At 45.5% G+C, this 23,850-nt stretch overlaps 2 protein-coding genes across 5 annotated transcripts in view; one reads left to right on the plus strand and one right to left on the minus strand.

Moving 5' to 3' along the window:
* LOC138830115 (ligand-dependent corepressor) overlaps positions 1 to 14,345 on the plus strand; it is a 98,410-nt gene extending 84,065 nt beyond the window's left edge. For all 4 annotated transcript variants that reach the window (XM_070026516.1, XM_070026519.1, XM_070026517.1 and 1 more), the window contains one exon: positions 24 to 14,345. In XM_070026516.1, coding sequence (XP_069882617.1) covers positions 24 to 4,305 — 4,282 coding nt within the window. In that variant the 3' untranslated portion in view covers positions 4,306 to 14,345. The remainder of the gene's footprint in view (positions 1 to 23) is intronic.
* Positions 14,346 to 18,248: 3,903 nt separating this feature from the next.
* LOC138830117 (slit homolog 1 protein) overlaps positions 18,249 to 23,850 on the minus strand; it is a 147,215-nt gene continuing 141,613 nt past the window's right edge. The window contains exons 33-37 of the mRNA XM_070026523.1: positions 21,933 to 22,063; positions 21,390 to 21,544; positions 20,200 to 20,488; positions 19,500 to 19,711; positions 18,249 to 18,709 (exon numbers count right to left, since the gene is read on the minus strand). Coding sequence (XP_069882624.1) covers positions 18,471 to 18,709; positions 19,500 to 19,711; positions 20,200 to 20,488; positions 21,390 to 21,544; positions 21,933 to 22,063 — 1,026 coding nt within the window. The 3' untranslated portion in view covers positions 18,249 to 18,470. The remainder of the gene's footprint in view (positions 18,710 to 19,499; positions 19,712 to 20,199; positions 20,489 to 21,389; positions 21,545 to 21,932; positions 22,064 to 23,850) is intronic.

Raw genomic sequence — 23,850 nt, forward strand, 5'->3', positions numbered from 1 at the left:
ATTCTTTCTCTTTGTCTATCTAGTGATAACTCAACAGAGCCTGTAGCAGTAGATTCTAACAATCAGTCCAAGTCTCCACTGGAGAAGTTTATGGTCAAACTGTGCAGTCATCATCAGAAGCAATTCATTCGTGTTCTGAGTGACCTGTACACTGAATCTCAACCAGGCCCTGAGGACCTGCAGCCTTCAGATTCTGACGTGATGGATACATCCACTTGCAGCGCTGGTTGTGCCCAGCTAATCAGCAGACATAAGGAACAAGATTCTGTATGTCTTGATAGAAAGTCCCCTACTTCTGTAGATTTGTTTGTAGATTCATCAAGTTCTCAAAGTTCTCTTCACATGACTGAACAGATACTAAAGGAACCTCCTCCTGAAATAATCTCTATAGATGAAAGAGAAAATTCCTTTACCATTGTCCAAAAAGATTCCTCTGAACTTCCAGCTACTCAGTCTGATTCTGGAAGTTCAACAGATAATTCTGCTGTGGGATACCTCAGTGCATCTAATTCTTCATCGAGTTTCCACCATATCTCTAAAAGCTCAGAGGGACAAACCACTGGACAGGAGGAACAAGATACAAATGCAAAACCATGTGAAGATGGTAAAGACCATATGCAGAGTTCACCTTTGGTAGAAAGTCTAATCACAGTGAAAGGGACAGTTGAAAATAATGACGAAGGCAACAGCTGTGTTATTTCTCCAAGAAATTCATTAAAAGCTTTATCAGAAGAGACATGGGACTCAGGGTTTATGAGCAACTCAGCTAGAACTGCTGACAAAGAGAATGCTTTACAGTGCAGTTCAAAAATACCTTTGTGCCAGGATTTGGAGGCAAATGAACAAGACACAAGGCCAAAGCAAGAGTACCATCGTCATTCACTAGGAAGAAATAAGGTAGGTTACTATTCACATCCCAGTGACAAGGCCCAGTTTGATCATTCTAAAGATGGCTGGTTAACCCCTAACCCCATGCCAGCTGTGCACAAAGCTTCTAATGGACACACAAGAAACAAGATACCAAATTCCATCAAGACCGCTCGGAAAAGTAAAAGGGCATCAGGATTGAGAATAAATGATTATGATAACCAATGTGATGTTGTTTATATTAGTCAACCAATAACAGAATGCCACTTTGAGACTCAACGCTCCATATTATCTTCTCGGAAAACAGCCAGAAAGAGTACTCGAGGGTACTTTTTCAATGGTGATTGTTGTGAACTGCCAACTGTTCGCACACTGGCCAGAAATTTGCACTCCCAGGAAAAGGGTTGCTGCTCATTACCGACATCAGAAGTGGTTTCGACTCCCAAGCCTTCTCTTATAATTCCAGCCCCTAGGCATATGGTGGATGTACAACCTCCAAGACAAGACAACCTTGAAGAGTCTGGTAAGAAAATAACAAGGGAAGAGAGAAATGTAGACCCTTCATCTGCAAAAGCCTGTCAAGAACCTGAGGTTTGCCCCAGGATGTGTGAACCAAATCCTAGCAGTTTCTCCAAATCAGGGGATACATCAGCCTCCAGCCAAGTAGGTTCTCTCCCTGATGAGGTCAGGCCAGAAGGCAATACTGCACTGTCCACTTTCACAGCCGATACAATGTTTTTCCCTAAAGGAGACCAACAACCAGTTTTCCTGCTAGATGCAGAGCAGATGAATGTACTTCAGGACTGCCATCTGATTCCTACCACTGAAAACACTTCTAGGAGAGATCCTCAAGATATCCTTACAAAGTCTCAATCTTTTCCCGAAATAATCAGCAGAAAAGAAAGTCCTCTATGCCCAGGAAACCAGTGTTCCCTTGTGGATATGGATCCTCCTCTGAGTCTAGGACAGGCTGATCACAGCCAAAGCCTCAGTACTGAGGTCAAAACTACAGACACTGAGGAGCTAGATACTGATTCATTCCTGCGGCAAAGCAGCACTTTCACTAATGGAAGTCCTAATGAGATTAAAAGAGGTGAAGCAGCAGGTGCTACAGGACAATTGGAGGGAGAGAGTGATAAATACTCTTCAGAAAAAGATAGGTGTGATCTAAGCATTGACCCATCTGAAGAGAATCTGGACAAGAAGAAAAGAGGCAAAAAGTCCCTTGAGGCCTCTGATAGGTACCTACGAAGTCCCCTTTCAGAGCCCTCCTCTTCTGATAGCTGCCTAGAGAAACAAAGTTCCGATTCTTCCTCTGCTTGTCCTGAGGTCAAGATTTCTAAAAGCTGTGATGAAAAGCATTCTAAGAAAGAAGAGGACTCTGTTATTACAACACCACAAGGCATTCCAGATGGCATCACCTATATAGAAAACTTGGAAAACCCAACTGTCAGTGAATGTCCCTCTGAGAAAGATGCTGAGCAAGAGGATGAAAGAGGTGGGATCATCACAAGGCAGAGTTTTAAAAACATTCTAGTAACAGAAATCAAGAAGGAAGAGAACATTCTTCCTAGCAGTGATCTCATGACTACAGTTGCCCAGCCTCTCCCTGGTGAGAGACTACAAGTATATGTTCAGTCTAAGATGAATGAGGGAGAAACTCACATCCAGTCAGAAAGCAGTCCTTGTAAGAGGAACCCAGAGCAACCAGAAGACAGGCCAGAACACATGCCTGCACAGGATTTGGAGGCAGTTGAAAATGAGGTAGAAAGTGAGGACACCCAGCATAGAGATGATACTAGCATAGCTTCATCTAGCTCAGCTGGGATGTCAAATAGTCAAGGTAGTGATACTGCTGGGCCACCAAAATTGGGAGCAAGGCCTAAAAGATTGATCTCTTCAACCTACAACCTGAGACATGTTCATTCTGTAGATTACTTGGATACTACAAAAGTGACAGCAGTAAAGGAAGCTGCACAAGTAAACTCCATGCCAAAGGAAAGTGCTTCTGACAGTGCAGACCCCTCAGATGAGGATGATGAAGACACAGTGGATGAACAGCCGAAATTTGTAGAGTGGTGTGCTGAGGAGGAGAACCAGGAGCTTATAGCTAACTTCAATGTTCAGTATATGAGAGTTCAGCGGGGATGGATCCAGTTAGAGAAAGAAGCACAGCCAACAGCAAGAGCAAGGAAAAAGTTAGATAAGCTGAAAGATATTTGGAAAAGCAAGAAAAGGTCACGGAAATGTAAGGGTTCCTTGGAGGTTCAGAAGTTTTCTCCTGTTCAGATGCTGTTTATGTCAAACTTTAAGTTATCTAATGTTTGTAAATGGTTCATGGAAACAACTGAAACCCGATCTTTAGTCATTGTAAAGAAGCTCAATACACGCCTGCCAGGAGATGTCCCACCTGTCAAACACCCTCTTCAGAAGTACTCTCCTTCTAGCCTGTACCCGAGTTCACTGCAGGCTGAACGATTGAAAAAACACTTAAAGAAATTTCCTGGCGCTACTCCTGCTAGGAATAATTGGAAAACGCAGAAGATCTGGACTAAACTTAGAGAAAATTTTAACCAAGCAGAACCAGAGGGCAGCATTGGTGTCAACCTCAGCCCTAATTCTGAAGCCAGCGTAGAAGAAGTCAAGGAAGGAAGAAATAGCCATCCCCCCACAAACCTGCCTACTCCAGCCAGCACCCGAATCCTTAGAAAATATTCCAATATTCGAGGGAAGCTCAGAGCCCAGAAACGATTGATCAACATGAACAGTCCACTGGGCATGGCTTCAGAAACCAAGCCAAGTCGGAAGACTGTGTGTATCAATCCTTTGATGTCCCCAAAGCTCGCCCTCCAGGTGGGTGCAGATGGATTTCCTGTTAAGTCCAAGAATGCTAAAGGTGTAAAGAGAAGGAAAGGGAAGCAGAGGCCTGAAGTCTTGCTTAAAGCTGAAGGTCAAAACAAACGCAGGAGAATAGAAGGGGGCAGTACTCAAGACTCAAAGGACAGGGGCCTGGTGTCAAAAGCTAAGCGTGTGGATGGAGCCACCCGAATTACTGCCAAGAGGCCAGCTGCAAAGAACAAAAACAGCCAACTGCCTAAAAAGATGTCTTCGAAAGAGAATAAAACAAAGATCCCTAAAAAGACCCCTAGAAAGAGCTTCCTTTCTTCTAGGAAAGAAAAAGAGAATACAAACAAAAGACGTACCCAGCCCACCGGATCCTCAGAAGCACTGAAACCTTCAAAATCTACCAGGCAAAGAGGGAGTGGTGAATCCCCATCAAGGCCCCAGAAAGCCTCCAACAGGAAGCCAAACAGTGGGAAGACGCGCGCTAGACCCTTGACAAAACGCCCAGAGAACAATGCAACCCAGAGAAAGAGAAAGCTCAAGGCGAAGCCAGACTTTTCCCACAGCAAACGGAGGCGGGTGGATGCAAAGTAAGGGAAGAATGGCAGCCAAGAGAGAAACTGTTCTATAGAAGTAACCTTTTATTTTGCATTAACTATATCTGCTTTTATAAGCTTATCAAGCCTTTCAAGTTACAGTTAATAGAAAACACCACCGTTGGAGATGTCAAAAAATGCATCTCAGGTAGAGGAGGGAACTTGTAGAGTCCTCTTCTGAGGCTAAGGGAAGTTATATATTATATTCTGGTTGTTCCTTGGGTTTTAAACTTGGAACCAAGAAGTTTTCGTTTTAAAAAGTACAGTGCCTTATTTATCCTTTTTGTTTTAAAATTTACAAAAGCTAAAAAGCTGATCTATGTGATTAAAGGCTTGTATTTTATACTTGATGCACAAGCACTTGTACTGTAGCCAAGAAGACCACCACCCTGCATGAGAAAAGAGCTGTCAGCAGCCACCCTACCATGTCTGTCCTAGAACAGACTCCCCCTTTGCAAACTCCAGCAGAACTTCCCTCTGTCTTCTTTTTTTTTTTTTTTTTGAGTGTTTATTTGAAAGCTAAACCAAATTACGAGGATTTACCATTATTCTAAAAGATTAATACTTGCTACCCTCTTAAAAATCATATTCATTATTGGTCACTCTTCTCACTTTGGACTTTTTTTAAACTTATTTGAGAATATATTTTCTAAATCCTATGCCCATAGGAGAAAAGATGTCACAACTGTTAATTTCGGTTTATGACCTCCAAAAAATATTTGTGTCCTCAAACTGTATTTCTGAGTCATCCTCTTCATTTTTGACCTTGAAGCCTTGCTAGCTCTCTGACCAGGTTTTCATCCTATTTTGCTCCCCCTACAAAAAAATTGTTTTGATTTTGGTTTTACAGTTCTAATTTTTGACAATTAGGATGAAAGTGACTTTCTTATTTCCTTTCTTACCCCACAGCGCTTCCCTATTCAGAGAGCCAACCTGTTATTTACAGTAATAGGAAAGCAAGAGTGTGGGCACATGCACTGTCTCCCAGACTCAGTTTTTCCTTAGAATACTTTTTCTTCCTCCATGTAGTGTGTCCAGGAGCTAAGTAATTAATACCAGCCAGATGGTTTAAAAGTAGCTCAATGTCTCACACATCCCAGCACCATTTTGGCATCAGACTTGGAGAGGTGGGAACAGCAGAATTATATAGAGGTCAGAGAACCTGGAAGCTGGAAGAGGCTTCCTAGCATCTCAGTGGGCCACACCCTTAAAATCTAGCTGCGGGGCTCTGATACAAAGGTACTTGTCTGAAGTGGATGTCCATTTCGATCTATTAGTACCACTGTAGTGGTTAAATACTTGTATTGTCACTCCTTCATATATACGTGGCTCAGAAGCTGAGCTGCATTATCATAATTGCTGTTTGCCTTTCCTGGGTGGAGCCTGAGATAGGCCCATTGGCTTTACTTAGTGGCTATGATAGTGCTCCCTCAGAATGTTCTTGACATTTCCATTGGGCCACTCTGCAAACCATTTGGTTGTTAAAAGCCTCAGTCAGCTTCTTTGACGTGTTCTGTCACCAAAATAGGTGTGTATGGACAGCATTTACTCTGTCCTTATTTAAAAGTTTTCTATTTAGGTTATTTCAGATCTTAGACTTTTCATACAAATTATGGTAGAATAGGCCTTCTACCTGTTTTGCTATTCTCTTTAAGGTTTGCTGTATATAGTGGAAACTTCTGATGTTTGGATAGGACTGGAGAAACGCATTTGATTCATGAGAAATTGGGAGTTGTGTTGAATTTCATAGTGATATTATCTCTATTAAATTAAGTTCTCTTTTTCCCTCTTCTCTCCCCTCTCCATCCCTCCCCTCTCCCCTCCCCTCCCCTCTTCTCCCCTTTCCTCTCCTCCCCTCCCCTCCCATCTTCTCTTCTCTCCTCTCCTCTCCTCTCCTCTGTTGTAGTATCTTTGACCTTGGCCATTCAAGAGCTACCTACCTTAATGAAACTGCTGTGTATGTGCTGGCAATCCTTTCTCAGCATTAAGTTGCACAGAAGCATTAATATGTTTTGAATAGGTTCATTTAATCTTAAAAGTGATTTAAGGTTTTAAAGGTATCTTTTCATAGAGTTGTCACTGGATATTGTTTTGTGGTGACTGAAACAGCTGATGTTGGCCAATGTCAGGTGTGCTGATTCTTGTACATAAGAGGTATCCTTTATTGCTTATAGACTACCTTGTGAGGTGCTTGGATTAGGTTAGTGAAGGGAGTGAGGAAATTGGTGGAACTTTTCCACTTCCAAGTTTATAATTCATTCCATTACTTTCCTAAATTTGTTTTCATTTTTAAAACTTTATTTCAAAATAATAACCTCTCAGTGTAGGCTGCATTTGAGGAAGTCTGTATATTTATGTTATACAACACAATGGATTGTCTTGATATTTAAAAAATCACTACTGTAGTAGTGATGACTTTTAAATAGTTGAAGTTTCAACAAAATTAGGACACTTTAAAGTTAGAATTGATTTCATGCTTGTTGAATCTCCTTTTTGCTGATTCAGTTAACTTGCTCATAGAAGAAAGAAATTAAAAAACAAAAAACAAAAAAAAACACCTGAAAGCCAATTCTGGAATGCTCTTTTGCACCTATAGCAGATGCTGGAAAAGCTATCTCCCAGATGTCCCCAAACCCAGGCTTGGCATTGACTGCAGTCTCCCTTTGCTTTCCTTCCTTTGCAAAGATCTCCTTCCTGTAAACCATTTTCAATTATGACTTTCCACCAGATGCCTGTCCCACATTCTAGATCTACATCAGTAAGGCAGTAATCTTAGCTTGTGGCTTTTGTTCCTCATTGTTCTATATAGTGGTTCAGAGTGAAGAGATGCACTTAGTCATCCCTTTACAAATGGGGTGCTTTCTGCTGGGATCCTCTGCTCATCACATAACTGTACAAGTAATTTTTTTTCCCTTATGCAAACTGGTTATCAGGGGCATCACTTCAAGACAGCTACTTTGAACTGAGGTTGGCCTCTTTCCCACTATATGACGGATTCTGTGGTGAGGGCAGAAGCCACTACTCCTTTATGAGCAGCGTTCCTATTCATTGACGGACCTAAGAGCTCAGTAGGCAAAGCAACATGCTATGTGATGCAAGCTGGAGGTGCTGTAGTGTTACCATCAAGTCTGGTGCTGTCACAACACTGGACTACCTGAAGAGACTAGCCAGGGAGCCACCTTTACCCCTTTTGGTTTCAATCAGCCAGTGTGGACTGCCTTTTGCCTCCAGATGATCTGTCAAGGGTGTGCAAGCTATAGACTGGTCACCTGTTTGTGTAAATAAAGTTTTCTTGGAATATAACCATACCCATTTGTTTACTGATTGTCCATGAAGCAGACTGATTAATCTTAGGTGGTGGGTTTTGGCCCACCAAACTCCAAATACTTATTCTGTTTTTTTAAAGAAATTTGCCTACTTCTGCTTTAAACAAACAAACAAAAAATCCATTTTTTAGGAACAAAACTTCTGATAGTTCTTCTGCCTCATCCCCTCTCTGTTCTTTCTTTGCCCCTTTTCATCGCAGTTCTTCTTATGCATATTTTCATCTTGCTGTAATGATTTGTCATATTAATGTAGCACAAGCCATCCCCTAAACTTGAGCATCTACTCATATACCCAGTATGTCTGTATGACTACCTGAGCCTTTAGTGCTAGAACCCAGTATATTGGTTGGCATTGATACCTTTTTGGTCATGACTCTCAGAATTGTTACATTAAAGATCAACAACAAATACAAAGTGGAGTTTTTGAAGTGCTTTAGAAAATAATGATTATTAACTTGGAATGTTATAACTCATGCGACTGAGAAGATATAGGATTATATCTTTAGCTCAAATCCAGTCAACTGCTCAGGTGTTTGTGCTCTCCTCCCTCCCTCCCTCACCCCCACACAGCTCAAAGATAAGTTTCTATACTATAAAGTTGAATGCCTAATCATTAAAAAAAAAAAAAAAAAAAAAGCCGTTGGCCCCTAAGCAGTGATTGTCTCAATTTTTTTCTTTTCTATAATACTGGGAATCAAACCCAGGACCTTGTGCATGCTAGGGAGCTCCACTCCCATTCCAACTTTTTTTTCCTCTTGCAAATGCCATACTGAGATTTTAGCTCAGGACTTTGTGCTTGCTAGACAGACACTGTACTGCTTAAGCCATGTCTCCAGCCCATTTTGCTGTTATTTAGAGATTAAGATCTTGCTTTTTTGCCCATGTCATCCCGGACTGCCGTCATCCTATTTACAATTCCCACCATAACTGGGATGATAATGTACATATCATCATGCCCAGTTATTTTGCTCAAGCTAGCCTCAAACTAGGGTGGTTCTCCTAATCTCTACCTCCTGTGGGCCTAGGATTATAGGCTGTCATCACCCATCTCTTGACTATTAGTTTTATATCTTACAACTTAATATCCACTGAAAGATTAGAAATCACTTTTATATTTATCAAATTTCCAAGTCAGTCTTACCCAAACAGTAAGTACTCTTCCTCGTGCTTACTGTTAAACCCTTTATTATTTTACTAAATCTTTGTAAAAGAAAGGTAAAAATCCATTCATCCAGTCTCTAAAATATTAACATCATTTTAAAAATATGCAGAATTGGAGGAAGCCTTTAAGCAATATAATTCAACCTTGAAACACTGGAACAGATATCTCCAGGAGGTGAATTGGCAGCTTTGTAGATTGACTTCTTTCCTTTAGATAGTATTGTGAGGAAGCTCAGAGTTCTCTGATGCTCCTCTTACCCCAAGTATTTCCATGCTCTGTTGTGTTGCAGCTGAGGGACTACCTTGAACACTGGAGATGACCTTGATCATGATTTTGCCCTTGGAATTTAACCAAAGTTGGTTGGTTCTTTCCATTACGTCCTGTCCATCTGTTCTTTTCCCAGAGCTTTGGTGGTTTCTGTCCAGTGCTCAGGAGACAGCATGTGCTCTGGCATGTGTTTCTCTTCATATGATTATGCCATTAGAGGGGCAGTTGTACAGGGGTGCTGGCCAGAGGGAGCACAGATACTGAAGCTTTCTCACCTTATGACATGCTTCCATCTAACAGGTGTTCATGTTAAGGTTAGTGAAAGTACTGACCACCCATTTAAGACAGTAGCCAGCTGCCCATGGTGTTAATATTCTAGAGGTTGGATAAATGGGTTTTTACCTTTTGTTTTACAAGGGTTAAGTAAATTAATAAGATTAACTCATTATAGGCTAAATAATAACCTAAAATTAAATATTTTCATTATTTAGTCTCTGTTACTCTGTTATTTACAGCATAAATTTACCGTTCCTTTAGTAGTCATTCAAGATCAAATTGTGTAGACAACTTTAGGCACAAGTTTTCTTTGTTCATAAAATCCAGCATTTAATCAGCTCTTTCAGATTTTAGGGTATTACTCCTGTTCATTTCAGTGGATAGCTACTGTTGCACATTAGTCCTGTATAATGCTTGTGCATAAGAAAAAGATAAGATACCCACTTTCCCAACCAAGTATTTGTCAATGAATTGTGGACATACAGGTTAAGAAATGTAGTGAGTAATTGCAAGTACAAGTCTTCAGACTTATGAGTCAGCAAATCTGACTGTAGGAGACACATTCCACTCTAGAGGTCTAACTAGTGAACCTACAGCCTAGAATAGTGCCTCTCACAACAGCCCAGGGCATGATGCTTTCACCCTTGTAGCCCTTCATTCCTCTCTTGTGTCTAGAATATTTGCAAATTTGTCACTCCAAACCTTATTACTTGTAAACATAAATTACTGGCTTTTGCCTGTCTGAACCTCAAGTCCAAACCACAACATTGTTTCTGACACCGTCAGTGCACCAGCAGCTTTAGACAAGTTCAAGACTGGCCTGGCCATTGAAGCCTGACCCTGGTCAGGCTTGAAGCAGCTCCTCATTTTGAGGATTCATCCTTGGTATAACTTTTTTCTCTTCCCTCCTGCGCCACAAGCTTCCTTACAGGTGACATCTTCTCTGGGACAGGTTCTTCTATCCCTATACCCTTCCAGTATTTCATGAGACACATAGATGTCACCTGAGAGATGTTTCTTCATATGACTATTTCTAGTATTTAGCAGCTGGGTCCAAATACCATTCAGTTAACACTTTTCCCCCATCCCAATTGCTTTTATTAACCTATAGTTCATGTTGTGTTTTAGCTAAAGCTACAGTGTTTTGGAGCTAGTTTGTGGTAATGATATTATAAAAGTAAGATTTGCCTAATTTTGTATATACCACAGTTATAGATTATTGCTAGAGTCACTGTAGCTTAAGGTTCTTGATTTCACTGGTGATTTCTGCATTCTGAGTAGTTGTATTAGACTATGTTAGTGACTGGTTTCAAGTCTGTGGAATACATATTTATATACACCAATGTGAAATTTATTTCACTTTGTAAATAGTGATATTTTCCTGTCCAAATGCTTCTATACAAATATTTATTTTGACAACAAAAAACACTGTCAAAGGGCTTTCCAAAAATTGTTCATTTCTTGCCGTTTGTTCTCAATTGTTACATTCAGCAATTGAATCCCCCCAACCCCCACCCTAGAAAACCAGTACAGTGAAGGCAGAAATTGTAGCCTTGAAAACCTTACTGTATTTAGGTAGATGCAACGTGGATTAGGAATCTGAGCACTCCTCACTGTCTTTCCCATCCCAGAACAAAGTGGATCCTATGGTAGGTATGGCCCAGCCAAGCATGGCAGGGGATTTGCCTCAAGAGACCCACTTCTTATATGCACCGCTAATACTTTCACCTTTTCACTTCCACAGCCTGTGCAGGGAAGTGAGCCTTAGTTGTAGCTCCAAGGAAATCCAAGCCCAGAACTGGGATGAGGAGAAACAATTGATTTTGTTGAGGTGTGTACACTCAGAGTGTGTGTGTGTGTGTGTGTGTGTGTGTGTGTGTGTGTGTGTGTGTGTGTGTGTGTGTATCAGCCTCACATTGTGTGTGTGTGTGTGTGTGTATCAGCCTCACATTGTGTGTGTGTGTGTGTGTGTGTGTGTGTGTGTGTGTGTGTGTGTGTATCAGCCTCACATCCTTACCCAAGGGAGATAGGCATGTCACTTTCTATATCTTGACAATACTTGGGGCACCTTGGCTTTCCTCTTCCCTCTCCCTGTCTCCTCAAGTGTCTGTGCAGATGTGGCCAGTCCCACCTATAACCCATAGTTAGCAAAATGAGACCATCTGTTCTAAGATGTGTCCAGCTTTCCTTCTCAGGAGTCCTGGTCTGCGTTTCAAAGCAGCCTAGTCCTAGATGTAATGGAATCAGTGCTCTGTGGCCATGGCCCTCTTCCCTGTGTCCTGTTCCTAGACATCCCTGTCTGTCATCTCATTGTGCCTTGCTGGCTGGACTGAGAACTCCAGGACTGCAGGGATCTTAGGGACAAGGTATGCAGGGATTGCCATCCATTTGAACCATAGTTTGCTTATTTCTCGATGGCCTTCTTTGTCTTTTCTAAACAAACAAGGAGGACACTTGAACAGTAATGCTGGAGAATGTTTTTCTAAGATGCTGTTTGTAAGCAAATCTGATTTTAAGGTGAAATGTGAATGGGTAACTAATTGCCAGGGAATTTAGCACTGAACTAGACAGTCAAACGTTTTTAACCTTTGCAGGAAGAAATAGATTTTGCTCTCATCTAAATATTCACAGGAAGTAATGTTGTAAATACTTTTCTAAAAATATTTATTACATGTGCTGTATACAGATTCATGTTCTGACTGATGTTGGTTTGCATTGTATTGTGAAATATCTTTTGAGCAGTGGACTTCTTTCATAACACAGAGAAAGAACAAAAACCAGTAGATTGAGAGCTGTTTGGGACATTTGACCTTAATGTACCATTCAATCCAAGCTTTAATTGTCCCCGTCTTCTCATCTGGTTATGTTATATATGTGTGTTCACGCACGCGAGCGCGTGCACACACACACACACACACACACACACACACACACACAGGTGTGTGATAAACTGATCAATACCCAGGTCTGCAGAGCAGATCTCCAGGTGTTCTTTCTGATGTGTTTGTTCCCTAAGCAATAAGACCCTAACTGATGACGTGTTCTGGGCCTGCCTTGGCCTTGTCTCAGAGGATCAGGTAGGGGTAGAACAGCTCTTGCGAAGCCCTCTTGCCTTTGCTGGAGAGGCTGTTGTACTTGAATTTTTTCTTCTGTTTGTCTGCACACTCCTCATTTCACATAACTCTAGCAGTGGACAAGAAATCTGCCAGCACCGGACACATTAAAGGTGGACATGTATATCAAGAAATTGGGAATGTTTGATGAAGTCATAAAGTTCTCCGAATCCAGTAGAAGCAGAGTTCATTTTGCCATAGAGTAAATGTAAGAACTTGTTACATGGTCTATTAAATATCCCTTGCTATATATGACCCACCATTAGAAGCCAGCGTATGTCCTGCTAGCCTCTGTGCCTGGGCCTGTAAATCCATAGCCCCCAGAGTCTGGGGCACACCTTTCAGGCCAGTAGAAAGAGGCAGTCCCTCTGTCTCCCAGTGTGCCTAGCTCAGCAGGCTCCTAAAGCTGTTTAGCAACCTCTCCTTGTGACTGTCCTAAATTTTGTGAAAAAAGAAATGCTCCCACCCCGGTAACCATGGATAACAGTAATGTAGTTTTCTAGGCTTTTGGAATGTCTTTTGTATTTATGATAGTGTTCAGAATTTTTCACTAGTGTTTTTTTAGATTGAAAGTGATGGGTGCATTAGGATAAAACTTTCCATTGCGGAGCCTGAAAGCAAGCAGAGGAAAGAATTTGACCCATATTGTGTTGTTTGGAAGGTGACTAGGTGAGGGTGGGGGGGGGTTGTAGATTATGTGGGGAGGAAATAGATTTTTGACCAGAGTCTCCCCCAAGTCTTTGATACTTTGTAATAAAAACTCTCCTTATTAGCTTCACTTAATCTCAATAGACACCTGCTGTTTACCCTCAGGGAACAAATGGTTTTCAAAATTGAGTTCCTCCAAGGTTGTCAGCCTGTGCCTGTGTGTGCTGGTCCTCTTTGTGAACTTGTGGCATTATTCTCCTGTATCCATTGTGATGTTAAGAAATTCAACCCCAATTTGTATTAAAAGCACAGCCCAGGGTCCTAATTTAGGCTACAATAAATGCCTTTGATGGACCAGGGGATCATAGGAGGCCCACACAATTTAACTCAAGCTCAGGTGCCATGTTGGATTTTTCTTTTTAGGCTTCAAACTTTCAGAAAGAGTTTAAGGCAAGGGCTGATGATCCAGGCTGCTCTAAAATGAATCTGCCATTCCTTTAAAGATCTTTCTGGTTCCTCCCACTGTTGACATTGCTGAGATCAATCTGATAGGTGTTCAGATGTGCTCCTTTTTGCTGTCTTGTGAGTGTTAGCCAGTGTTCCAAAAGCCCAAGGATGGCTGGGGAGAGCCTAGCCCCTTTCTGGTACCCAGTGTGTGTTCCCTTCCAAAAGCAGCAAAGAGACAGCTGCAAGTGACAACCTGGAAGATCAGCATGCATTCCTTGGGACTGGACTTCCACTGTGTTAGTAAGTGTAGGAAAATACTGTGTCTTTAATGGCTGAAAACTCAGTGTATGCTGTGAATTTGTTGGTTTGAAACATTGAAACTTTTTCATTAGACAATGTTTACATACCTCACCTGAAGAACCTTTGAGAGTGTATATAAAATCTTAAAATATATTAAGTTGCTTTAAAACTATGTATAGCTATAAAGGAGTTATTTTAACTTTGAATATGTACTGAGTCTTAAATATTGAAATCTGGTAGACTTTGTGCTTCTGTGTTTTACTTTCCTGTTAGACCACGTAGGAAACTGTGTTCTTGTTATTGGTAAAGGGGCCCGCACTGAAATCCAAGTATGGAAGGGATTTCCTGTGATGTTTGAAATGTTCTTGTTTGGTTTTAAGGAAATGGGGTTTGGAGCTAGGGACATGTGGGAGGGATTTCTCTAACATTGACATCTATTCCACGAGCATTTTCAAGGCGCTTATTTTATTGCAGCATATTAAACTTCTTTGATATTAAAGTGTGTCTTGCGTAATCACTGGAGAAAATATAGACTATACTGGAGAAAATATAGAATACATTGGAGCCAAGCCCTCAACATGTGACCTACTGTCTATCTTATTGGTAAGTGGAGACAAGGAACCCAAAAATGATACTCTGTCTTACCCATGGTGTTGGGGCTTACAGAAGAATTACTGTGTGCCACTCTAAATCATAAATCATGGAAGTGGAGCTGTGGCTCAAAGTGGCAGAGCACTAGCCTTGAGCAAAAGAGCTCAGGGACAGGGACCAGGCCCTTAGTTCAAGACCCACATCCAACAAAAAAGGGGAAAAAAAGGAATCAATCATAAATCATTCTTTGAGGGAAGAAAGAATCCATAGGATTTGCATGGCAAGGTTGGAAGAGGGCCACTGTTTCATCCTGTGTGTAGAGAGCAGTGGAGTTCAAGCTCTGGACCTCTAGCATGCTAGGCTAGGGCTTTCTGGCTTGTCTGGGGCCCCTGGAATATGGCAGAAAGTCCTTGCATTGCAGTCTGTTTCATATTTAACTCTGCTGTAAGTGGGTCATGATAGAAAAGAACCAACCCAATGAGCCCATGAGAATCACTTAAATTCATCTAACAGAACTGTATCCCGTGAAGCGTTCAACTCAGATTGCAAACTACTGGTCCACAGATTTGTTTTCTTTAGCCCATTGAAAAAGGTTTTAAAACATGCTTTTAACATAAAAGATTGAGATTTTTAGCCAAGTACCTATGGCTTATACTTGTAATTCTAGCTACTCAGGAGGCTGAAATCTGAGGATTATAGTTCAAAGCCAGTGCAGAGAAGGAATGTCTGTGAGACTAATCTCCACTTAACCGTCAAAAAGCCTGAAATGTGGCTGTGGTCCAGATGGTGGAGTACTAGCCTTGAGCAAAAGAACTTGGTGACAATGCCCCAGCCCTGAGTTTAAGCCCCCATTACACTGCCTCCACATGATTGAGATTTTCAGCTTTGTGATAAGAATCAGCTGATGCTCACTCCTGCCATCAGAGGGCCAGTCAGGTCCGACTGGCATCAGTAACCTGTAGCCTGTCGGCCAGGGCCCAGTCTCAACTAGACACCCAGGTCCTGCATCCTACAAAACTCCCAAGTACAGTGTTCTGGTCTGAAACAGACAACCTCCCAGAAATTTGTTTGCCTCCTCTGGCCTGGAGACAGATGGAACTGTACAGGATGTCTGAGAAGCCTACCTTGTAATCTGCCCTGGTTGAAATTAGAAACCCTTCAGGACCAGATTAAATTGGGGGAGGGAGGGCAAAATGTCCTGTTAAATTTTAAAACCTTAGAAGGTTGGCAAACACTTGATAAGAGATGAGAATGAGTACCTTCCCTGGCGCTATGCCCTGTCTTGCCTCTCATAAGCCCCCAGGAGCTGTGACCTGCTACCCCCACACCCATCCATCTTTAGGGGAAGTCCAGCCTTTGCTGCTTCAGGAAGAGCCCATGTAAAGCCCATAGTCCATGTGGGATCAGTTCAGAAGCCCCTGTGTCCCAGAAGGGTAAATGCGGCGGCAGCAAGCTCACTTTGGTAGAGAAAGAGACCAACCAGGCAGAGTCTATGGGAACCAGTCATGTTCACATGGAAGACAGTAGACATGGACAATTCCTAAAACAACACAGGGAAAGGGCAGGTGTAGCTCCCTCAGGGGCTGCTCTAAACCAGTCTCTATAAGAGTCATCCAGAGACTACTGTAACTCGAGACAAAAGGTCACAACCACATAGCATTTGATAATCAAGACACTGAATGTTGACTTTAACATATAAAAATACTATAACAAAATGAAATACAAATATATATATATATTAGAATCTGTAAGTATTCTATATAAAGAGATACTTTTGTGGTTAGGCAAACAGCAGGCAGAGGAGACAAAGCCAGCCTTTTTCCATCTCCTAGCACCATCGTGGCACTAGTTCCCTGGAATTCCCTTTGCTGGCTCTCTGGTGCATGAAAAAATGGAAATAGACAATGGGAGCCACAAAGCAAACTGAAGGTCTTTGCCTCAGAGGTGTGAGGTGTGAAGGTGACTTCTTGAAGGGGTAGTTTCACACCTGCAGAGCTTTACAGATCAAGTGGGTCCTTCGGTGACTTGCAGGTTGGTGGCCAAGATGTACAAAATGTTGATCCTGGGGCACATGGCTTTCACCCCTTTCTGTCTGCCTCACCTTGTGGTTACTCCCAGTCCTCAGACTCTGGAGGACCAGTATGGTGGTGCTGGTGGGAAGGGCCTTAGTCTCTTCTGAGACTCCCTTGGACAGCACAGCAGCCTCTCTATCCCATTGCCTCAGAGAAGAGGTGGCATCATTTGTCTGCAGTTGCCCCTTCCACTTTTTGCAGACTGGAGAGACCTGCAAGTCAGTGTCTCTCAAGCCCAGAACTGGCTTCTTTAGGGCCTTGGGCAATGGTGGTGACAGGGGGAGCTAGCTGCCCTTGTGCTTTTCTGTCCTGTGCAGCCCACAGTGGCCCAGAAGCTTGAAGTAAAAGAGGCACACTGCAACTCTGGGAAAGACTCCAAGAGGCCCAGGCCTCTGAATACTTGAAGGGTAGGAACAGGTATTGTCTTCCTTAGAGCCTCGGGGCCTGGCCTCTGGTGCATAGTGGATCCAGTCATGAGAACATTTCTCAGGTTGAGCACAATAAGGTCCTCTTCCTGTTCCAGGGCCCCATAATGCTCACTGATCTGAGTGATCTGAGTGCCTATACAATGGAATGTGCTAGGCTTCTCCTCTCCCCCCTCCCCCCCCCCCCAGCTATCCACCATGGACTGCACTAATCTATGTCAAGGGCCTGGTCATAAGAGCACTGCAGCTCTCAAACACACACTGCCAGGGATGGAAGGAGTCAGGATAGAAACATGCTCCCTTGCCCATCAACACTCCCCTCCGACACTCCCCCCCCCCCCCCGCCCTGCCCCGATTATATCCTCTTGGGAAGGTCATCTGGGAAAGGAGAGTGTAACCTTTCCTCCCCTCAGCAAATTTGCTGTGACACTGAAAACTCATCTTTCTACCTCTGCATGAAAAAAAAAAAAAATACAAAGCCACCTTTGACAGTTGTGTATCCAGTGAGTCTTCCAACGCAGAGCCTTCATTGCAAATACCAAGGGTGAGCAGCTGCAGTCCAGGCCATGGCAGTGGCTGGAGCCCCCCACAGGGCTCATCACTCTTCCTGGCCACCCTAGTGGCAGAACAGAACGTCTACAGTACCCCATCCCTGGGTTAGGCACAGAAATAATTGCTGTGATCATCAAAGCAGGTGCTCTCCTTAGGCCCCCATTTCAGAATGGAGTCTACATGATTACTTTCTTCAGCCAGCCTCCCTATGCTACATCAAGTAGTTTCAGGTAGGAAGTCTGCCAGAGTGGCACCAGTGCCCCCCCTCCCCCCGGGCCCCCCATCTCTGGACTGCTGTGCCTTCCACTGCTCCCCACTGGCCAGTGTCAGAGACTCTAAGCCAGCCCAGTCACACAGCACCCCAGCACCGCTCCCTCTGTCAGGGGCTCAGCAGCAGTTTGTGGCTGGGGAAGCCCAGGCCCAGTGCCCTTTCTGTGGCCCTGGTTTATTCAGCGGGTATCAAGAGTGCCCTGTCCTCCTTGGTGGGCCATTTTCTCCCAACGGCTCCTTAGAAACCAGAGTCATCCTACACTTGAGGGTCAGATAGGAACCACCTCCACTCCGAAGCGGAGACCCCAGACGCTGGGGGACAATGACGCTACCTCCAGGAGGCTGCGATCAGAGGGGAAAGGGGCCCCTGGGACTGGGATCTCAGTTTGGGCCAGCCTAAGCTGCCAGCCAAGGAAGTCGCTGCTTCGGAAAGGGGTAGCCGGCCCACAGGCTCGCCACGTCTGCCCTTTGTGGCCTGACCTCACGCACACATTCATTCAACAAATATTTATTAAGCGCCTATTTGTGCAAGGCACTTCCGGAGAAGGTGGCCCCAACTGGGGCCCGGCCTTTCTGCCCCGGCCACAGCACAGTCTGCTCCCAAGGCTGTTCACGTGTCCCCGCGCCCACCAAGGTCCAGGCGCCGTCCTGGTGATGCCCGCACCCCAGCCCAGCTGCCGGCCGCTGTGCCCGCGCCCGCCGGTCCACGCGGCTCTACACGCAGAGCGCACAGCCGCACTTGGTGGGTTTCTCCACGTCCTCGGCAAACGACGTCCCATCGCTGCACTGGAAGGTGAGTTTCCTCCGCTTCAGCCGCAGGCCTTGGCAGCAGCCCTGGCCCTGGCATGTGCCCCGGCACTCCACCCACGACAGTGGGCGCGTGGTCTGGCAGATGGCATAGCCCCTCTGGACCCGGTGAAAGTCCCGAACAGGGTCCCCCCGGCACTCGGATTCTGGATGGGATAGACACCAAGAAAGAGCCTCAGGGCACACCCGTGGGAGGGAGGGAGGCAGGGAGGGAGAAGGAGGAGGAGGAGAAGGAGGAGGAGGCAGGCCGCATTCCGGGAGGGGTCCACGTGTTCTCGCACCCCTCGGACCCCAGCATCCTCCCACCTCTGGCGCATGCACCTGCTCACGGCTTCCTCCTGGGCCCACAGTGTGCTCAGGGGGAAGGAGGAACTGTCTAGCTGCCAGGGCCCTCCAGGCCTGAGTGACTGCCAAGGTAAGGTGGTGGCTGGTACAGAGGTGTGCAAGGTCTGAGGCCTGGAGGCGATGACATTATAAGGGAATCATGCTGGGAAATGGGTTGGATGGCTCAGGGGCTCTTAAGATCTTCCCTCTGCCCAGCCTCAGCAATCTGGATTCTAGCCGAAGCATCCTGGTCAAGCAGGTAGCGTGGGCCTGGGCAAGAGTCCTCATCCATCAGATTTCTTGCTGTGCCTGGGACCAAGAGGTGGCGTTCAGGAGCTGCCACCTGGGTGGTCACTTTTGTAAGGAGAGAGCCAGAAAGGGCAGTGCCCTAGGCAAGGGAACTGCAGGTCAGACAAAGGCCCTGGAAAGATGGGAGGGCTGGGGTTTAGTGCCCACAGGGTCAGGACACCAAAAGCCAGAAGTCACCTAGGTGAGTGGGAAGAACTGGAGGAAGAAGGGGTTGCTGAGGTTGGGAGAAAGAAGACATCAAGTTGCTAAAGCAAGAGCGGGGAGGGACGCTGCAGAGGGCATGTCAGGAGAGAGGCCCCTGACCTTGCTCACACAGCTCGCCAGAAAAGCCAGGGTCACACACACAGTGTGCTCCCTTGGTGGCTGAGGCCTGGCAGTGGCCGTGTAGGCACTGCAGGCCCCCACAGGGCTCTGCCGCAGCCCCAGCCTGGTTGCACAGGGCCCCCGAGTACCCGTCCTGGCACTGGCAGCTGTAGGAAAGAGCATCGAGAGGCACGCACTTCCCATGGACACACCTGAAGAGGGGCAGAAAAGGCACAATGAGAAAAGCCCAGCTTGAAAGGGCCTCCCCTCACTCCCCCAACCTGGACTTCACAGGACTTTTTATCCTGTTCCCAAGACACACAAGGAATGCAGTGTGTTCCTAAATGTCTTAAAAGACCTTTCCCCATTAAAAATTGAAAACCAGCTGGGCACCAGTGGGCTCATGCCCATACTCCTAGCAATTCAGGCGGCTGAGATCTGAGGATCACCATTCAAAGCCATCCCAGGCAGGAAAGTCCATGAGACTCTTCTCTCCAATTAGCCAGCAAAATACCAGAAGAGGAGCTATGGCTCAAGTGGTAGAGTGACACCCTTGAGTGAAAAAGCTAAGGGACAGTACCTGGGCCCTGAGTTCAAGGCCCACTACTGGCACTCAGGTACAAAAAACATGGCCCTCATCATCAGGAAGTTGAACTTGCAGGGAAGGGACAAGGGCTCCCTCAGCCCAGCCCAAACTCACTTGTGGCCATGGCAGGGGCCATCAGCTGGCTGGTCACAGTGCAGGCCCCCCCATCCAGCCTCACAGTGGCACACGGGGCCTGGGGTGGCATTGGGCTGGCAGATGCCATGCAGGCAGTAGAGCTTGCGGCACGGCTCACAGCCTGGCACCACACCCGGTTTCATCTGTGTCTTAGTGAAGTCCTGCAGCTCGTTGTTGATGTACAAGTTTCTGATGCATCCATGGAAGCTGGTGCCATTGAGGATCTGCCACAGGCGGAAGGCAGCAGAGTTCACATCCACGGGCATTCCTGAGATGGGTAGGGAACAAAGCCAGGCTGATTCAGGCCTAAGCAATGTCTGACATCCTCCTGTGAGATCTGGACAGCTCCAATGACCCTTCTTGCCCTCAGCTTCTGTCCTATTCCTACCAAGGTCCTTTGTCATCTCAGAGGGCCAGAGTCCTTCCTCAGAAAGCATAAGAAAAGCTGTTTCCACTAGTATCAGAGCTGGGATATCAGACTTGGCATGACCAGATGATGAGTGAAGTTCTGAGGTGCCAGTCCCTGAAGTCTGGCTGTTCTCACCCTCCGTGGTACCAGCTTTCATCACCAGACACCATGACTAAAGCAAAGGGCCTGGGTGTGGCACTCATGTGCAGGGCACTGTTACCTGCTTTTGTGCATGTTGCTTCCAGCAATCCTGAGCTAGAGGCTGCTAACACCCATGTGACAGGTGCTGAGCAACTAGCCTGCAGTTGCTCAGTTGGTAAAGGCAGAGCTGGGTTCAGTAGCAGAGGCCAGAACCCTCCCCTGTGTCCCAATCGGGAAACATTAGAGTCCCCAGCTAGTGCAGAAATTGGGCTAGGTCAACTGCAGTGGCTCTGGCCTCTCAGAGTCAAGACAAGGGATGGACCCTAAGCTCTTTCTGACCCAAATCTAAGAAGAAAGGTGCTTATGGTCTGGAAGATGGCTGGGAATGGCCCAGGCTTTCTCCTAGATCCATCATCCACCCTTCTTTGTCAGCCTGAGTTGGGCAGAGCAGCCTGGGCTCCACATAGGAGAGCGCAATCCACTGCCAGTTTGGCTAGTCACTTGAGCCACCCCCATCCTCTGGTACTCCCCCCCAAAGTGCAGTGTCCAGAGAGCCAAACAGGCCCACGGTGAGGTCTAAGGAGGGACAGAAGCCATTTCCACTGGGCCAGGTCCTCACCTCCCACATAGAGGGGAGCTTCACTGTTGAGCGTGTAGTGTTTGCCAAAGTTGTCCATGGTCATGGGCCTGCCGCCATCGATGGAGAGATTCACCATCTGGTCAAAGGTGACCAGCTCGACAGTGTGGAACTGCCCATCATTGATCGTCTCAGCACTGGAAGGAGATGTGGTGCCCCCACCACAGGCAGTGGGCTTCAGCTCATGCCACACTGGCTGGGCACTTCCCCAACACTGCTACCCAAGGGGCCAAATCTCTAGAGAAAGCACTGTGGAGACCAAATCACAACTGAATGCCTCCTATTCTTCTTCCTGAGGTCCTAGGGAAAAGCTGGGGATCTCTGTCCCCATTCAGGAGACTCCTCTTACATGGGGGGGATGGTGAAGGTGTCACCACTCAGGCCTCAGAGAATCTTAGATCCAAGCTGATTCATATGGCCTTTCTATTTAGACAACCCAGGTTTCTAGTGGTCCCAACAATTACCTATTCTTGGCCTAGGAGACTCTGTCACCCGAGGAGGGCTAGAAGGCATACATATACCTACCTGTAGATGGCAGAACTGGGATAGCTGCCTGGGTCATAGCTGACTCGCACATGGCCCTGGTACAGCTCAACGGCAATGTGGTCATTGTCCCCATTGTACAGCAGAATCCCATTGTCCTCTGCCGTGGAGACCTAAAGGGCAAAGGCATTTTCTCTCCCATCCCACCAGCAGCAGCACAGGTAGATGGGGGACTCAAGTTGGGAAGAACAACATTCTGTGCAGAGCCATTTTCCCCTGGCTAACCAGCCTCCCCCCTCTAGGGGGTACTGACAGAGGCTGGCAGCCTCAGGTTCAAATATCTACTGCCAGTCTGGCCAAGGGCAGGCAACGGGGAGCTAAAGCTCAGAAAGTATGTGCTGAGGAGCACGTAAGAGCCTTGAGAGAAGAAGAGACACATAAGGATGGCCACCTCCAGGTGGGTATCAGGAAACTAGCTGTATGAGCTGAGCAATACAGAGGAACACATTCAGGATAGCTATGGCCGAGAGCCAGATTTATCCAGGCAAGGAAGAAGCTACTTAATGATGTTTATCACTGGAACCATGCAAGCAAGAGCTGGATATTTGTTTGGGGAGTAGCTCCCCCTTAGCTGCTGTAAGAGCCATGATCTTTTTCTATTGTCTGTCCATCTTCTCTCATTTCTTTTTCTTTTTTCTTTTTTGTCAGTTGTGGGTCTTGAACTCTAGGCCTAGGCACTGTCCCTGAACTCTTCAGCTCAAGGTCAGCACTCTACCACTTGAGCCACAGTGCCACTTTTAGTTTTCTGGTGGTTAATAGGAGATAAGAGTCTCACAGACATTCTTGCCCAGGCTGGCTCTGAACTGCAATCCTCAGCTCTCAGCCTCCTGAGTAGCTAGGATTACAGGTATGAGCCACTGGCACCCAGTCTTCTCTGATTTCTTTTAATAAAGGACCTTATCTGCTGGTTTGTAGAGGTAGATGCATGGTTCAGGCTAGACCAACTATACTACTCCATCTTCTAATGGTTAGTCCATGAGTTTCATGTGAGTGACTCATATGCTGATGGTTGTCAAATTAGAACTGGTAGGAGGAATCTCTTCTTGTTATGTAGCCCAGGCTGATCTCAAACTCCCAGTCCTCTTCCCTTAGCTGCCTGCATGTTAAGATTATAGGAGTGTACTACCATTTCCAACTTAGGAACATCTTAAACTCTGAAATTTGGATTTTCTGTGGGGTAGGGAGGGGGGATAATCAGGATAAACAAAGCAATGTGCCTGAGGTGGTGGCTGCTTGGGTTTATGAGTTTTTTCTTGTTGAGCAGTTGGGCTGGCTACTGTCTTCTGTGTGGACAGTGTAAGTGAAAAGGATTTTGGTGAGGAGGCTTGGAAGGAATATGAGCTTGTTTGAGAGGCTTCTTTAAAGGCTTGTTTTGAGAGGAAAGGAAGAAGGGTCAAAAAAAAAAAACAAAAGAAGGGGAAGGAGAAAGACAGTACTTGTGATTAGGAATGGAATGGAAAGAGAGAGATAACTGAAGAGTTAAATACTTCACCCAGAGATACAGAATACAATACACTCGCTTTCTCCAAGACTATTTAGCAAATTGTCCTTTTTTTTTTTTTTTTTTTGGTCATGGGGCCTGAACTCTGGGCCTAGATGCTGTCCCTCAGCTCTTCAGCTCAAGGCTAGTGCTTGGCCACTTAAGCCACAGCACCATGTCAGGCTTTTTCTGCTTATGTGGTGCTGAGGAATCGAACCCAGGGCCTCATGCATGCAAGGCAAGAACTCTACCACTGAGCCACCTTCCAAGCCTCTGTCCATATTTTTAATCAGTGTTGTTGAGATGGGACTTGCTTTTACATGATGATCCTCCAAGATGTAGTTAAACTTATGAAAAGGACCCCAACACTAGGACAAGCCTAGCAGTCACTCTGACTATATTTTGGTCACCTGGCACAGC

The sequence above is a fragment of the Dipodomys merriami genome, unplaced genomic scaffold (assembly GCF_024711535.1).
Source record: "Dipodomys merriami isolate MVZ:Mamm:240054 unplaced genomic scaffold, mDipMer1.0.p SCAF_184, whole genome shotgun sequence".
NCBI classification, from domain to species: Eukaryota; Metazoa; Chordata; class Mammalia; order Rodentia; family Heteromyidae; genus Dipodomys; species Dipodomys merriami.